The 17968-nt window shown below is 39.7% G+C and overlaps 1 protein-coding gene across 2 annotated transcripts in view; it reads left to right on the forward strand.

Moving 5' to 3' along the window:
* The window catches only part of HPRT1 (hypoxanthine phosphoribosyltransferase 1), a 31642-nt gene extending 18198 nt beyond the window's left edge, over positions 1-13444 (forward strand). The window contains exons 4-9 of one of the 2 annotated variants that reach the window (XM_061136066.1): positions 1987-2052; positions 5592-5609; positions 8346-8428; positions 11932-11978; positions 12133-12209; positions 12729-13444. In XM_061136066.1, the coding sequence (XP_060992049.1) occupies positions 1987-2052; positions 5592-5609; positions 8346-8428; positions 11932-11978; positions 12133-12209; positions 12729-12776 (339 nt within the window). In that variant the 3' untranslated portion in view covers positions 12777-13444. The remainder of the gene's footprint in view (positions 1-1986; positions 2053-5591; positions 5610-8345; positions 8429-11931; positions 11979-12132; positions 12210-12728) is intronic. The other variant, XM_061136067.1, reaches the window with a different exon arrangement.
* Positions 13445-17968: the final 4524 nt, after the last annotated feature.

A 17968-nucleotide genomic window follows, 5' to 3' on the forward strand; every position in this document is an offset into this window, starting at 1 on the left:
CAGTTATACATATACGCATATGCATGCGTGCCTGCTAAGTCGCTTCAGTCATGTCTTTCTCTTTGCAGCCCTATGGACTGTAGCCCGCCAAGCTCCCTTGTCCATGGGATTCTCCAAGCAAGAATAGTGGAGTGGGTTGCCACGCCCTCCGGGGGAAATTTCTGAACCTGCATCTAGACAAGATGGTAGACAACCAGGCGGGTTCTTTACCACTAGCACCACCTGGGAAGCCCCACATAGGCATATCTCCATTTTTTTTCAGTCTTTTCACATAGAGGCCATTATAGAGTATTGAGTGGAGTTCCCTGCACTACACATAGTAGGTCCTTATTATCTATTTTATCTATAGTAGCGTGCATATGTCAATCCTAATCTCCCCATGTATCCCTCTCCCCCCTTACCCCTGGTAACCCTAAGTTGTTTTCTACATCTTTGATTCTATTTCTGTTTTGTAAACAAGTTCATTTGTACCATTTTTTAAGATTCCACATATAAATGATAACATTTTCTAGCAATAAAGTAGTTTTAAATTAAGGAATGTACATTGTTTTTCAGACATAATGCTGTTTCACACTTCATAGACTACAGTATAGTATAAACATAACTTTTATGTCCATTGGGAAACCAAAAAATGTGTGTGACTTACTTTATTGCGACATTCATGTTACCATGGTAGTCTGGAACCAAACCCAAAATATCTCTGAAGTATTCCTACATATAAAAGTAGAAAGTCTTCTTATCCCTTGTCACTGCTCAGAGGTAATTGCAGTTATAAGCTTTTTAAAAATGCTGAACAGAAATGGCTTCATAGGCAGCACAGTGCTCTACAACTTGGTGTTTTAGTTACTGTTTTTCATGACAGTATGTACAGATTGTCAGATTCTTTTTAATAGCTGCACAGTATTACACTGTGTGGATGAACTTAATTTAAATAATTCTCTGTTAATAGACATGTTGGTTGTCTCCAATTTTTGTTGAGAATGTAAAAATATTCTGCGTTTTCTTCTGGTCTGCTTATGGCTTTATTTTTTTATGTTTTGATTGTAATCCATCTGGAATTTATTTTTGTGTATGCTATGAGGTAGGGATCATACATTATTTTTTTCCCAAATGGATTGCCAGTTGATGAAACACCATTTATTGAATAATTCATCTTTTTCTTATTGACTTGAAATAACCATCTTTATCATGTACTAAATCCTCATGTATTTCTGGGTCTGTTTCTGGGCTCCATTCTGTTCCTTGATCTCTTTGTCTATTACTGTGCTGGTCCAGCACCATTGTAATTGGCAGAACTTTGGTATGGTTTGCTCTCCAGTAGCGCAAGTCTAAGCCCTTTCATTCACTGTTCTTTCACTAGTTTTCTGTCTTGAATCCAGCACAGCTGAATTACGATCATTATCACCACCAGCTAGAGTGGGTGTGGAGCATTCCTTTTTGAAACTCCTTTAATGGTTTCTACTAGATTCTGTGATAACAGAAAACTGGGAGCCTAAGAGGTATGCTTTAAAGGACTACTGATCAGACCTGATTTCCCAGACTGTGCTGAAGATGGCCTGGGCCTCAGCTAGATGTTTGAGGGAGATATCTTTGGAGTTGAGTGTGATATAGACCAGACTCTACAGTTTGATTGACTCATGGGAATGGTTCAGGGCCAGAACCAGACACCTGTCATGCTAATAAATTCTTTCATGGTTCAGAAATTCCTGAGACTGAAGATGGGAGGCTGCCGTAATACTGCCCACTCGAGAATGCGTGTGCCCCATTTTTGGGACTCTTCAAAGCATCAAATCAGTAATGGCCAATTAGAACTTTTTAATTTTTTGTCATTCATTTCTAGAAACATAATTCTTAGAGTATCATAATGCTGTGACATGAGATAGCTAACTTCTTAAGTCTCCTAGTTCCCATTTGATAACTTGAAATGTGTGTGTATATATATGGAAGGGTCTATATGTATCTTTATACCTTTGCTTTTAAAATTAGAACGACCAGTCAACAGGCGAGATAAAAGTAATTGGTGGAGATGATCTCTCAACTTTAACTGGAAAGGTATGTATCATGTTGTTCTTTTTCTGGTTCTCTTAGGTGTAAGGTTAGGTTGTTTATTTGATGTTTTTCTCATTTCTTGAGGCAAGCTCATAGATAAACTTCCTCTTAGGGAAAGGTATGTATCTTGAGGGAGAAGGAAAGAACACTCCATACCAAGAGTCATACTGTGCTTTCAATCCATCACCAAGAGACAGTTTAGATAGTTATTTATGTACTCAAACACAAGTTATTTAGCCCTTGGAAACAATCTAAGTTAGGCATCTAAGCTAGGTCATATAGCAAAGAGGCCACAGAATCCAACATTAAACTTCAAATCTCTTGTTGCCAAGTACTGTTGGTATGCTTCTGTGGGGATCTAATTTGGGATCCTTCAAAAGAATATATGAAGGGAAAAGCCTCCTTTTTAAAAATAGATCACATGTAGTTTCTTAAAAGATAAACAGTATAATGTAGTGACTAAAAGTGTGGGTTCTGGAGCTGGAGAACTTCGATTCAATGCTTGACTCAGTGCTTCCTAACTGCGTGACCTTGGGTAGGTTCTTTAACTTCTCTGTCTCCCGTATGTATGGTGGGATGATGCTGGCAACCACCTCAGAGAGTTAAAAGGGTCAAGTGATAATAATCGTGTAGAACTCTTTCAGCAGTTTCTGGTAGTTCAAACACTTCAAATATGCTATTATTTTAAGGAATCGCAAAAAGAGTTTTAAATACATCAAAAATCTTCCAGTATAGACGTTTAGCTGAGATAATAGAGCTATTAAAATATCACTGCATAGCTCTGTGATCTTCTGATACACTGAAATGATTTTTGAGTAACCAGTGATAAATGATGGAATGCTATGATTTTTTTTTCAGCTGCCAGTTGTTTTATTTTAATTTTTTTGCTGATAGACACAGTACCAAATATAAAGGCATAAACTTATAAAAGTTTCACAAGAATCCTGTGAGGTAGATATTATCATTATCGTTTTATAGATCAAGAAACTTAAGACTCAGAAAGGTTGAAGGACTTGTCCAAAGTCACTCTGCCAGCAGAGTGAAGGAAAGTTCAAGTGTTAGTTGCTCGGTCATGTCTGACTCTTTGCGACCCCATAGTCTGTCCATGGGATTCTGCAAGCAAGAACAGTGGAGTGGATTGCCATTCCCTTCTCCAGGAGATCTTCCCAACCGAGGGATTGAACCCAGGTCTCCTGCATTGCAGGCAGATTCTTTACCATCTGAGCCACCAGGGAAGCTGGCGAATGATAGAACTTGAATTTAAATTCAGGTCTCTAGCTCCAAAGCTCTTTTATTCCTCTGGTTTTTAGATTTTAATGTTTATAGCTTACTTACATGACTGAGTATCTGTAAGGCAATTTTAAGATACGACACTTGTGTCAAATTCTATGGTCCCATATCAAGGTCATGCCAAACTAATGTTGTCGTCCTCAACATCTGTTGAAAACTTCAAAGGAGAAATTGTAATCTGTTGACTCTTCTCCCTTTCTGCCAGGCATATCCTCCTTCCCTTTCAGCATGCTTTGTCCATATTTAGAAGTCATTTGAAGCCCTTACTCCTAGAATCAGTTTTTAGTGCTGGAAGGGACCTAGCCTTCAAAGCTTTCTGATTCCATTTGACCTTGCCTTTCCCACCTAATGGGTGTTCCACTGCATAGCTCTGTGATCTCACAAGTTCTTTGCTTCTGAAATAACAGAGCAAGCTCATTTATTGTGGAAAAAAATCAAGATGCAGAAGTTGGGTGAAGTTATTTCTTAGTGGTGAGATTATAGATTATTTAGACTTTCTATTTCAATTTGTCTCTATGAGTAGTTTTCCCTTTTTTTCCAGTTAGTAGCTGAGAATATGGGCTTTGAACCCTGAAAACCTCTCTTCAAGTCTATCCACTTGACTATTTTTATGGCTTTAAGCAAATCATTTGACCTCTGAGCCTCATTTTTTTTTTCATTTAAAGAGGTAGCTATTTGATATAAAATAAACTCTCAATAATGGTAGCAATTCTCATTCTTTTATTTTTTAAACAGTAATGTTACCATACTCTGGATACTATAATTTTGTGTGGCAAATATTTAATCTCTCTAGACTTTGATTTGTGTAAACTGTCTCATAGTACTAAAAGTCTTTGATTATGATTTAGACAAGCATTTGCAGCTACTTAGTATTAGAGCCAAGGCTAGACTCCAGTTTCTCTGTCCCATAATTCAATGCTGTTTTCAAACTATAACTCCATCCCATGGTTCTGATTGCCACATCAGTGAGCCAGAGTTACTGATGGGAAAATATTATCCTTCAGATGTGCTAGCTGGGCTAGGAAAAATGCTGAGAAAACCACATGGTGGGTAGTGAAACAATTATTGGTTCATTAATTGATTGCAGTTGGCCCTTGAACAACATGGGTTTGAACTGTGTGAGTCCACTCATATGTGCATTTTTTTCATCAGTCCATACTATACTACTACACAATCTGTAGTTGGTTGAATCTGTAAATATGGAGGAACTGTGGATATGGAGGGCCGACTTTAAAAGTATACATGGTTTTCAAGTGTGTGGAAGGTTGGTGTCCCTCGCCTCCTTGTCGTTCAAGGGTCAACTGTGTATTCAGTTTTCCTAAAGATTTAGGTTACAGTATCTTTTGAGAAGAGAGAAATTAGTTGTTATATGAGGAAGAGAGTATTGTATATGAGCTATTGTAATAATATAATGTACATTATAAAATACATGCAGTTATAAAATTATTGATTAAATAAGATGAGGTTTAAAAATTTCTAATGTTTCTTTCAAACCTCCCTTGATAACCACTGACTTAGAAAAGTATAGAGAATGTCATACCTGATGCTATAGGTATGTGACAGAAATGAGAACTACAAATAAATAATATAACATGAATCTTCTTATGACTGATTATAATCAGTATGTGAAATGCTGCCTCATTCTCAAGAATAGATAGGACTCTTCTCTACCTTAGACAATTAAGGCAGTATTTCCTCTAAGGATTCTTTCAGCTATAAAATTCTGAGAGGTAGAAATTGAGATAAGGGTTTATGGTAACAGGAAGCTTTGGTATCTTTTTTTAGTTTAGTCCAAGAATATGAGCACATGCAGGTCAATTTCAGCCTACCAAGAAAATGGGGGTTTTAGTAGGATTCCATGTGGTAAGTTAAATGCATGATTTTGGAGTTACTGTACAAATTATAGTTTTTGAATGTTAGAATATACATTAGTGTATTTCTACATGGGAAACTGAGGCCCAGAGAAATTTTTCAACTTGCCCAAGGTTATTCTGTTTAAGTAATGGAAGCTCTTTTAAAAAATTGAACGTATGGGTCAAATTTTATTTTAAAAATTCCATTGCAGTGAAAATTTTATATTAAGGAGTTCCAAATCTCAACAGATGGCCCATTTGTTTAAATCAGGGTTTGATAAAGTAGGTTAAAATAAGAATTTGGAGAAATCCTTAGAGTTTGTTATGATGTGACTTAAACTATAATTGGAAACACTGTCTGATTCACTGTACTGATTTTCATTTCTCTTTTTCTTCCAGAATGTCTTGATTGTTGAAGTAAGTTTGACATATTTTTAATTTGGTGTTTATGATTTTCTAACTTGGTATATGCAGTCCTAAAGGTAATCTTGGGAAAGAAATTCCTTTTCATCAGTTTTAGTGATGGGCTTGTGTTATAGGGAATGAGATTGTTTGTAAGAAGTATTTAGTCATTTATTTTTAAGTTAAATTGGATAGTGGAAACATGGTATATATTTTACCCCTCTCTTTTTGGCTTGGAATTTAAAAATTTCTTTTAAAGTTATATATATCATTCCCATCCATGTTTTTATGCTTCTGTTGCTTATATATAATCATATACACAGCATATCTTTTGATAATTTACATGTGAAAGTCACTCAGTTGTGTCCGACTCTTTGTGACCCCATGGACTGTACAGTCTATGAAATTCTCCAAGCCAGAATACTGGATTGGGTAACCTTTACCTTCTCCAGGGGATCTTCTCGACCCAGGGATCGAACCCAGGTCTCCCACATTGCAGGTGGATTCTTTACCAGCTGAGCCACAAGGGAAGCCCAAGAATACTGGAGTGGGTAGCCTATCCCTTCTGCAGTGGATCTTCCTGACCCAGGAATCAAACCGGGATCTCCTGCATTGCAGGCGGATTCTTTACCAACTGAACTATGACGGAAGCCCATAGTCTCTATATGTTCTCTCTTGCAACTTATTATTCTCACTCAGAATTGGTTTTGAGGTTATTCATGTTGAGACATATAGAGTTACTTGACCTTAAAATCCATCATAACATTGCAGTGTATGAATCAACCTATTTGTTGCCCTACAAATAGGGAGTTTGCTTCCAATTTTTCCTACTTCCACAGGATTGCTAAGAGCATCCTTTTGCGATGTCCCGTGTGCATGTGTTTGAGTTTCCTTTGGTTGCAGGCACTTAGAAGTGGGATGACTTGGTTGTAGAATTTGTACATTTTCAATTTGACTGTTACTGCCAAATGACTCATCAAAGTACTATATAGAAAGAATTCTCACTCTTTTATGGGAAATGGTGTAAGGCTTAAGAGCAGCACGTGCTCAGTTGCTCAGGCGTGTCCGACTCTTTGCAGCCCCATGGACAGAGGAGCCTGGCGGGCTACAGTCCATGGGGATTCTCCTGGCAAGAATACTGGAGTGGGTTGCCATTTCTTTCTCCAGGGGATCTTCCTGACCCAGGGGTCGAACCCAGGCCTCCCACATTACAGGCGGATTCTTTACCATCTGAGCTGCCAGTAACCCCTAATTCATTTTTTTATTGTTATCAGGTTTCTTAGATTTTAGCTTATAGATTAAAAAAATAAATAAACAAGTAAGACTCTTTCCAAAGGGTTTGTGTACATGAGTATCCCTGGGAACTGGTTGCTTTTTTAAGCAGATTCACTAATTCCACTTCAGATTGATTCATTTTGTCTAGGGTAATGCCACTTAAGAAATTACTACAAACTAAGCAGCTTAAAACAGCACACATTTATTATCTCAGGGTTCAGGGATCAGGAGCCTGAGTTCAGGGTAGCTGAGTCCTCTGCCCCAGGTCTCATCAGGCTGAATCAAGGCTGGGACTCTGATCTCACCTGTGGTTCATGGTACTCTGGTACTCTCTTCCAAATTCATTCCCATCGATGGCACAACCGAGTTCCTGTCGTTGCAAGACTGGGAGCCCCATTTTCTTGCTAGGCTGTCCTCATGTCCTGGCACATGGCCCTCTCACATGGCAGCTGACTTCTTTAAAACCAGCCGAATCTCTCTCCAGGCTGCTCCAGCCATTTTGTGTAACACAACCTAATGACTACTCCATCATTTCACAAGTCCTGCTCACACTCAGGGAGCAGGGGATTATTCTCGATGTGTCCACTAGGAGGCGGGAGTCACAGTCTGTCTACCGCAGCCCAGAAATCTGTATTTTTCACAAATCCCCAGCCTTGGTGTTTCTGATGACTTACAGCTTCATTTTGTGAGCACTGCTTTAGACCATCTGTAGAGAATATTTTCACTGAAGAACATTAGGGTTATGGTTGAAGAAATATTTTCCCAATTAGAGATGGGTTTCTTTTGAATAATGTCCTACTTTTGACTAAATAGCTAAAATTCACTTTCATGTAAAGTCATTCTATATGGTAAAATCTTAATATTTTGGATACTTTTTTTTAGTCTTTAATTACTTGGCTGTACCTGGTCTTAGTGGTGGCATGCAGCATCTTAAGTTGCGGCATGCAGGATCTAGTTCCCTCAGCAGGGATGGAACCCGGGCCCCTGGATTGGGAATGTGGAGTCTTAGCCACTGGACCACCAGGGAAGTCCCTTGGATACTTTTAAGATGATATAAAACAGTGTTTCTCAATGTGGTCTTTTAACCACCTGCGTCTAAGAGTTGGAAGGAGAGCATCCTCATCTTGAATTTATGAAAAAATATCTAATCTCTTATAATGAAGGGCAGCACCATAACTCTAATAAAATATGTGTGTACATACTTGCATATATATTTAAACTAGCTGTCATTGACCTCTTGGTGCCTATAAAATCCAGCCCTGAGGACTGGCATTCCTACTGCTTGCTGAGAGCCAACTGATTTTCAGATTCCAGAATATCTCAGTATGAATTGTGAGAATAACTGCACTGAAAAAAATGGCATTATTCCAGTTATACATGGGATTTTGTTTTTTTGGGGTGTGTTTGTATAATGACTGAATTTAAAGCTGTGATGGTTTTATTTGCCATTTAATTATCTTTTCTTTGTTTTTAAAGGACATAATTGACACTGGGAAGACAATGCAAACTTTGCTTTCCTTGGTCAAGAAGCATAAACCAAAGATGGTCAAGGTTGCGAGGTATGTATATAACATTTTGACATAAGCTACTTCATTTGAAAAAAGAGTGCTTGCTTCTTTGTAAGGGTAAATTTTCTCAACTCTAGTTTTATCTTCAAAAAGTAATATAATCTCAAATAGGATTCAGTAAACGTTCTTATAAATCATTCGTCACATTTTAAAGACTTTCATTGCAGTTGCCTTGTTGTCTTATGTTATTAATGTTTGGTTTTTCAACAATATAATAATGATACCAACTTGTCCAGGGTAGCATGGCAGAGGATTTGGGGCCACTTAGCAAAATTGAGAACAAGGATCCTAAAGACAAGTTAGAAGGTGGTGGGAAAGGGTAGGCCCTGAAGCTCCTTAACTCCTGCAATTGATTGATGGAGTGGTCCTGTGTATTGCATCTTGTTTTGTGACTACATTGAAAGTGGACAGTGCCTGCTTCCTTTCTTCTGAATCAGCCTCACCTCCTGGTCCTACCTATGCTGTCTGGTTTTTGCTTTATTCTGCCTGTGTTTATTTTATCCCTAATTATGGTTTCATCACCCCCTCCCCACCGACAACTCTGAGATCAGTTGTTAGTCCCATTTCGCGGATGGGGGTAGCAAGGCATAGGGAATTGTCCAAAAAGCACAGAGCTGGATCACTGTAAGGGTGAAATTTGGACCTAGAAACCTGGCTGAGTTTATGCTGTACTATTGTAAGTGTTTTGTCGACTGACATTCCTGTGTGGATTTTTTTTTCCTTATTTTTTTTTTAATTTGACCAATCTGCAATTTTTATGTAGGGGTCAGATAGTGATCTGCCTTTTTTCCCCTAAATGATTACCTGGTTTTTATAAACCTCTCTTAAAGGAACAAAGTATTTGTTGAACATATTTGAATCAGAGTAAGCCTTCCACTGAGTCATATGTCTGCAGTTTGTCCTTTGGGGCTTTTCTGATAGCTGGTGCAAATTTATCATCAGAATTTGGGACAGGCATGATGAAAGTGTAGAAATGATGCATTCTAGTGCTCTAAGCAATTTCCTGTAAACCAATCAGTGCACTTGCTTATTTCTCTACGTGCTTTTAGGGTTTTAAATGTCAACCTACCATGGTATGTACTTCTCTAGATATTCTTTTGTGCCTCTTTCCTGGAATATGCTGAGAAACTGAGAAAGACTGCCTCATGAGAGAGGTATTTCCTGTTGCTGGAGGTGCGAAGTATTCAAAGAATACCTAGGTCATTTCTTAGTGATGGACTTGACCCAAGTCAGTTGTTTTTCAACCTTTTTTTTTTCTTAATCTCTTCCTTGCCATTACATTTTAACATCACAGATATATTGTGCATTTGTTTGTGTAGTGTATGTGTATCTGTGCTTTATGCATAAAGAGAGGAAACATAAAGCTTATTGTTTTTATTCAGAGCAGGGTGAAGAATGACTAGAAAGCTTTTTAACTTCAAAGTTAAAGTGAAATTAAAAACTATTAACTGAGAGGCATGTCAAATGCTGCAGCCACTTTGGGAAACAGTTTGGCAGTTTCTTAAGAAACTAAACCTGTATCTGCCATACAACTCCCAACAGCTGTACACTGGCTTTTTTCCCAGAGAAATGCGAACTTGCATCCACGCAAAAACCCATGTGTGGATGTTCATGGCAGCTGCATTTGTAATAGCCCCAAACTGGAAAGAACGAAAATGTCCTTTGGTAGGTGACTGGTTAAACTGTGGTCCACCCTACCATGGAATCCTACTCAGCCCTAAAAAGGAACAAGCTACCAATCCACACAATGACTTGGAGGAGGATCAAGGGACTGTTCAATAAAAGCCAACCTTAAAAAAGGTACATACTGTATAATTCCATTTATACAACCTCTTAAAGTGACAAAGTGATAGAAATGGAGAACAGATTAGTGTTTGCCAAGGGTTAGGAGGTGATGTTTAGAGGTGACTATAAATAAAGAGGTAGCAAGAGAAAGCCATGTGTGATGGAAAGTTCTGTATCCTGATTGTGGTGGTGGTTACAGGAATCCACACATGTGATACAATTGCCTAGAACTACATATATATATAAATATGAGCAGGTAAAGCTGGTGAAATCTGGACAGGGTCAGTCCACCAATGTCCATGTCCTGGTTGTGGTAATGTGCTACATTATGTGAATTGTTCATTGGAGGAAACTGGAGAAAGGACTCAGGCACCCTCCCTGTGCATTTTTTGGTAACTTCCAATTATTTCATTCAGATCCAAAGGAACATAAGGTGCTGAGTTCCCCTGAGCTCTTAGTACAGCTTGCACTGAGTTTAATGATACCTTTTTCTGGAATGTTCCTGAATGAGTTCAGGTAGATAGAAGGGGTTTTGCTGTGATCGATTTGTTATTTTCTTTCTAAATGAAAACCGAGTCCAAGTGTCTCCTCTCATTACTGGAAGGAGAATCACGAAGGACTTACTAGACTATGATCTCTTGGAGGCTAAGGCTTAGGCTAGTGCTTCTCAACTTAGACTGCACATTGTAATCACATGAGCGTTTTTCTTTAATAATTATTAATTTATTTATTTGGCCGCCCCAGGTCCTAGCCATGGCACTCGGGATCCTTAATCCCCAGCTGCAGCATGTGGAATCATGAGTTGTAGCATTGTGAACTCCCAGCTCTGATGCATAGGATCCAGTTCCCTGACCAGAGATCAAACCCGGACACCCTGTATTTGGAGCAGGAAGTCCCAGCCATTGAACCACCAAGGAAGTCCCTCACCTGAGAACTTAAAAGTCCCTTCCCCTGAGCTTCAGATATAATTGGTGAGGGGTATGGCTTGGGTATCTGAGTTCTGTTACATATTTTTTAAGGTGCCCAGTTGATTCAATGTGTAGGTCCTTTCCAGCCCTTTTAATATACTTATCTCTGAAGGTGTGAAACCTTGAGTTTTATTGGGAGTGTCCTTATCATATGTAAAGACTTTCAAAGCACCATTACAGGTTTTTTTTTAACAGCTGAAAAAATTCTGCAGGCAGCATTTGAGTTATGAAATTAGCTTTTGTAGAGTTGCCGCATCCTACCAGCAGTTTCTGCCCTCCAAAGTAAATACCAACTCCTTTAGTGTGGTAGTTTTTTTTTTTTTTTTTCTAAAGTGCCTCTTTGTAAGCCACTTATTTGTGGCTTAGGGATTGTTTTCTGTGGATTTGGGACTAAGAGCCTTTATCTTATCTTTGCTCATTGGCATTCCCCACCCATTCATCCTCCCAATGAGCTGCCCTTTGATGGGCATGTGGGTAGTCAGGGGGCAGCTCTCAGAACAGTCCCTTCTGTCCCAGGTGGAGATCAGTCAAGGGCCCCATCTGTAGTGGGAACTCATTGCTGCCCCTGCCCAGGGAGCCCTGTGATGTTGCTGTCCATTTCACAGTCTTTCTTTGAGTTTGTGAAAAATGACCATAGCATGCTAAACAGCAGATGAAACCATGTTGCAGAACACACATGTTCTCTTCTGTAATGCCCTCTGGTGTCTCCATGTGTCACATGTCACATTTTATAATTAACAGCTTGCTGGTGAAAAGGACCCCTCGAAGTGTTGGATATAGACCAGACTGTAAGTGAATTACTTTTCGTCAATCATTTAACCATCTTTAACCCAAACAAATTTTATATGAAATGGTTTAGAGTTACTTTAGAGAATGTTTACACATATTAGATTTGAAAGTGATGTTTTCTCTATCTGAATGATGAATTATGGTTCTTTTTAGTTGTTGGATTTGAAATTCCAGACAAGTTTGTTGTGGGATATGCCCTTGACTATAATGAATACTTCAGGGACTTGAATGTAAGTAATGCTTCTTTTCTTCACTCTCAGTTTTCAGAACCCATATAAAAATTTACAAAAGGGAAGACTTGTTTTCTCCTTCCAGCACCTCATAATTCGAACAGACTGATGGTTCCCATTAGTCACATAAAGCTGTAGTCAAGTACAGACGTCCTAGAGCTGGAACTTGGCCAGGCGAGGGTGACACTTCTTGCTGGCTCAACAGTTGAACAGCTTTAATATACAATAACCGTCCCATTATTATTTCAGATGATGGATGTGGTCATAAGAAAGAAAGGAACTAGTTTCAGTCTCTTAAGTCACTCTCCTTCAAATACCCACCTCCTCCTCTGGAGGCAGGAATCTGGAGAATGCATTTGTGAGCATGGGTGAGGAAGATGGGGAAGGCACACAGACCTCTGTTGGTTTCACTAAAACCCCCGCAGCATAATACTATTCATAGAAGACATGCCAAATATTGTTCTTGCCTTTCACTTCAGATACTTTTCTAATGTAAATTTCTCAATTTTTATTTTATAGCATGTGTGTGTCATTAGCGAAACTGGAAAAGCAAAATACAAAGCCTAAGATGAGAGTTCGAGTTGAGTTTGGAAATACCTGGTGTCCCATTGAAATCACCAGTGACATGATCCGATGTTCTCGTTCTGTGGCCAGCTGCTTAGTAGAGCTTATTGCATGTATCTCCTAAGAATTTGATCTGTTTTGTATTTTAGAAATGTCAGTTGCTGCATTCCCGAACTCTTCATTTGCACTATGAGCCTAAAGACTATCAGTTCCCTTTGGGTAGATTGTTGTTTGACTTGTGAATGAAATATCTCTTAAACCACACCACTATTGACTGAAAATATGGAAATTGTATCTGTAAGAAACATTTAAAGAGAAGAATATATTAGTTTTTTAATTGGTATTTTAATTTTTATATATTCAGGAAAGAACAGAAGTGATTGAATATTGTTAACTATACCACTGTGTGTTTAGAAAAGTAGCAAGCAGTCAGTTTCGTATCCATGACAGCACTTAGAGGTATTGTTATGTCAGAGAAACCGTATGTCCTGGAACTTTTTTAGTAGGTTTCAGTAGTAGTAACTATATTTTCTTGCTTGTTCAGATTATTTCTGGTGAATCTTTGTCAACAGTTCCTTTTCAATACAGGTCAGTAAGTTCCAAAAACCTACCACTTTTTCAATTCTTCAGTGTAAAAATCCTTCAAATAAAAGCTGTCTCTTTAAAGGAAATTATGCATACCTGTCATTTCTCTACAAATTAACCTAGTTTAGTTTTCCGTTGGCTACCTTTTCCTTGTCTGTTAAATTTTAGTAGATAGTTTAATTGTAATCTTTACCAAACACAGCAAATAATGATTATCTATTAAAATGGGTTGGTGGAGCTAGACCTTCTTCAGAGGCCTTAGATTTTAGACACATAGTATATAGTTTATTATATTTTCCTATGCTAAAATAACACGGCTCAGGGAATTCTCTGGTGGTCTAGTGGTTAGGACTCTGCACTTCCGCTGCCAAGGGCCCAAGTTCGATCCCTGGTCATGGAAGAAAGATCCCACCAACTGAGAGGGGCAACCAAAAATAAAATAATATAAAATAACTTGGCTCTCTCTTTTGTAACTCTGTTAAATTGTTTCAGTCACAACTTCACTTTCACTTCCATAGTTTTTCAAACATAGACTGCTACCTTCTTTGGGTAGAGAATACTCTATTGACTAAAGAACAACAACAAAACCTTTTGTTTTCTGGGAGCAGGAAGGTAAGTTTTAAGCCAAAACTCTTCATTGCTTCTCTGCTCCAGGTAAGGTATGAACTAGCAACCTTGTATGCCATCCAGCTATATTTGTGCCTTAAAAAGTTTTCTGTAATTCCCCACAGGGAACTTTGAATGATAATGAATAATAATGTGTTATAGTCCTAGAACTTCCTAGTTTGCAAAATATTTTCACTTTTGTTATCTCATTTGATCTTTGTGACCTGTGCCTCTGAGGTACGTGTTACCCTGTGAGTATAGCATCCAAGATCAGGGAGAGGATGACTCCCGAGTCCTCTCCTCACCGCATCCACCCCACCAGGTGTCCCAGGCCACCCTACTCACCACTGCATCCTGCCTCCCACTGCAGACCTGCCTCACCCTCCTCTTTCCAGTTGCACTTGCCACCTTCTCTGTATTAGTTGCTAAATCGTGTCTGACTCTTTGGGACCCCATGGACTGTAGCCCACCAGGCTTCTCTGACCATGGGATTTTCCAGGCAAGAATACTGGAGTGGTTTGCCATTTCCTTCTCCAGGGATCTTCCTTACCCAGGGATCAAACCCATGTCTCTTATATCTCCTGCAATGGCAGGCGGGTTCTTTACCATCTGAACCATCAGGGAAGCCCACCACCTTCTCTCCTGTCGAACCATATGAAGTTACCATTTGTGTAGGTCTAAATAGTTGACCTATTGGCAATTTTGAGTGACATAACCTATTAACATGAGGTATAATTTACATTTGTATTTGTTGCTCACTGTTTGTCTCTTTCATGTCTTCTAGAATGTAGGCTCCAAAGGAGGGCAAGAAATTTTTCATTTTATTCAAACATAGAGTGAAGAGACGAGAGAAGGATAAGGGGGAGGAGATTCAGAGGTTCAAACTACTATGTATAAAATAAAGGAGGCCAAGAATTTTTGTCTGTCACTGAGGTATACCTGGTGCTTCACAAATAGGAGAAGAATAGCTAAGAGTTCTGGGTTAGACTGACCATTCCTTATTAGCTATGTGACGAGTTACTTAACTTTGGAAATATTTCTTAACTGATTAATGGGGATGATGTTGTGTCCTTCTGCAGGCTTACTGTAAGGATTTGTTAGATGGGATTGTGCAGGTGTAACAGGACAGCAGCCTGGGGCATAGCAAGTGCTCCATAAACATGAGTTGCCATTGAGAAAAAAATGAATGTTTTGAGAAGATAGGTGCATGGCTAGTAAGTGGTAAGGATTAAACCGAGATCTGTCTGCTTGTTGGCACAATATCATAAAGAATCAGAGCTGTTTCCTCTTCTGATTTATTTCTTTAACCAACTTTCAACAGATCAGATGTAGTCCATATATGAGAAAGGGGAAGGGAGATACTGACAGGAATAGCAGTAATTTTTAGGATAACAGCCTGTCAAAGTAGAGGAAGAATATTTAAAAGGAAAAAGCTGCAGGTTTCAGGACCATGTAGTCATTGAGGATTGGAGTAGATGGTCATAAATGTCACACCTCAGTAATCCCTCGGGGCTGCTCTTTCACTTCAACCTCTTACAATAAGGAATGTTCATAAGGAAGGGAAAATGAAATTTCATTTACTTGATTTTAGGAGCTAGGGCAACACAGACTGTCTTAGGAATGTTGCCATCCAGGGAAATGTTGGTGCTTAAAGAAGAAAACCTCAGCAACCTGGAAAATTCATTATGTCAAAGTCTTCATAAGTTCCCATATTGTGAATGCTTATAATATTCTATGAATCATACCTGTAAATATAGGTAGGTCCCCATTTTAATTCCATGTGTAAAAGATTTATAGATAACCTGGGCTAGTGCCTTAAGTCTTTAGCTAGGCTTAAGTTAATCAAGTAATGTCCTTCCCTGCATTTGAGATCCTAGAAATACATTGAGCATCTACAATATGCTAGGTCCTGGGAAAGATGGGCAAGGTTCCTAGTTTCACAAAGATTTCATTCTAGTTGGGGAGAGGGACAGCAAACCAAATAATTTCCAATAGTGGCAGGTTGTGAAGGACCTAAAACAGCAATGTGCTAGGGACTGGTGGGTGAGGGATGAATGCCATATGTTAGATAAGGCAGTTAGGGAAGGTCATGGTTGAGCTGCAACTGCATGGAAGAGAAACCAGCCACATGAAGAGATGAGCTGATGGTGACAACCATCTGAGGGGTTGGAGGGAGAGAAGGAATACCAGTGTCTTTGAGCCAGGAGAGAGGCAGGCCCTGAGATTGGAGAGGAAGGTCAAGGCCAGACCATGGACCACCCAGTAGGCTGTGACAAGGAAGGTAGATTTTCTGCATTCCACAGGGCTAAGGCACTTCAGGGTTTTTAAGCAGAGAGAGATAAGATTGTATTTGCATTTTTTAAAGACACAAGAACCTGTAAGAGCAGTTCTCAAGGTAGGTGCAGAGGCTTCAGGAATGAAACTGGCAAAGCCAGTAGTTATTATTTAATAGGTTTAATATATGTCAGATGCTGTGCTAAATTCTTTATATACATTATTTTTATCCATTCTAAGCACATTTCACAGAAGAGACTATCTCTGAGCTTCAGTTGCCAAAATCATGGAGGGAAGGCTGCCACGGACAAATTGGCCATGATTTCTTCCGTGGATTATGGCAGTAACCTCCAATTCGATTTGATTTGAACTCCAGCTTCCATTCTTGTCCCCCTTTCCCCTGACCAACAGACACAGTCTCTCAACACAGCAGCCTAAGTGATCCTAATTTAAATCTTACCTAGAGTGAGTCTTTCTTGATAGAGCTGTGTGTACGTGTGTGCAGGGCTCAAATCCTTCCTGTGGCTCCTGGTTTCAGAGTTCAAGCCAAACTCCTACAAGGGTGGATTATCTCTTCCCCACCTTGCTGCTCCTAGCACTCTGAGCATATTTCACCAGAGTGCTAGGCCCATGCTTTCAGTCATGTCCAACTCTGTGACCCCATGGACTGGACCCCACCAGGCTCCTCTGTCCATGGGATTCTCCAGGCAAGAATACTGGAATGGGTTGCCATAGTTTGGGACATCCTTTTTTCATTCTTATGTGTTTTTTTCTCTCTTTTTTTGGATGATAGTCATTGGAAAAATACAAATCAGATTACAGTTGACCCTTGAATAATGATGTTCACCTGTATGGACCACTTATACACCAGTGTGTTACCAAAAATACCTACAGGGCTACACACTCTGCCGTGCATTGAGTCTGCATGTGGAACTGACACCCATGCGGATTTCTGACTACTTGGAGGGTCAGCAGCCCTAATCTCTGTGTTGTTCAAGCGTCAACTGTATATCGCTTGCCTTCTTAACACTGGAAAACTCAAGCTATCCTCAGACTTGCAAAAGTAAGTAAGTAAATGTTAGTCACTCAGTCGTGCCCAACTCTTGGCGACCCCATGGACTGCAGCCCACCAGGCTCCTCTGTCCATGAGATTTTCCAGGCAAGGATACTGGAGTGGGTTGCCATTTCCTTCTCCAAGGGATCTTCCCAACCCAGGTAAATCAGACCGCCCACTCCTCTAACTTCATTTATCCTCCGCCTCCTATCTCCCTTCACTTCACACTGCTGTCCCTTCCGCCTATTTCTCTGTTCCCCCAGATGAGCTCACCTATCACCTTGGTGGACCTGTCCCTGGTCTGCCTAATAGCCTTAAAGTCTCTCTCCATTACCTCTGTTTTAATTTCCTCATGGTCCTTAGCTCTGTCAAGCGGTCAGGCAGTCCCTAAATGGCAACTACTGCCACAGCTGCTAAGGTGGGACTTGCCATTCTGCCATCGATTGGGGTGGGAAGGGGGAAACAAAGCCCAAAGTGGATGCAGAGAGTTTATTACTTCAAAGCATAGGCGAGATCCCAGCATGATGTCAGCTTCCTGCATCCCCCATCCCTATAGGATAGCACCAAACCAGGGAGGACAGATGGCACAGTGGTAGGTTGCCCTGTCGTGGTGGAGTCGGCTCCATGCTCCAACTAAATGATTGTATCGCCCTCAGCTGTACCCTCAGTGGTGCAA

The sequence above is a fragment of the Dama dama genome, chromosome X, assembly GCF_033118175.1.
Source record: "Dama dama isolate Ldn47 chromosome X, ASM3311817v1, whole genome shotgun sequence".
Lineage (NCBI taxonomy): Eukaryota > Metazoa > Chordata > Mammalia > Artiodactyla > Cervidae > Dama > Dama dama.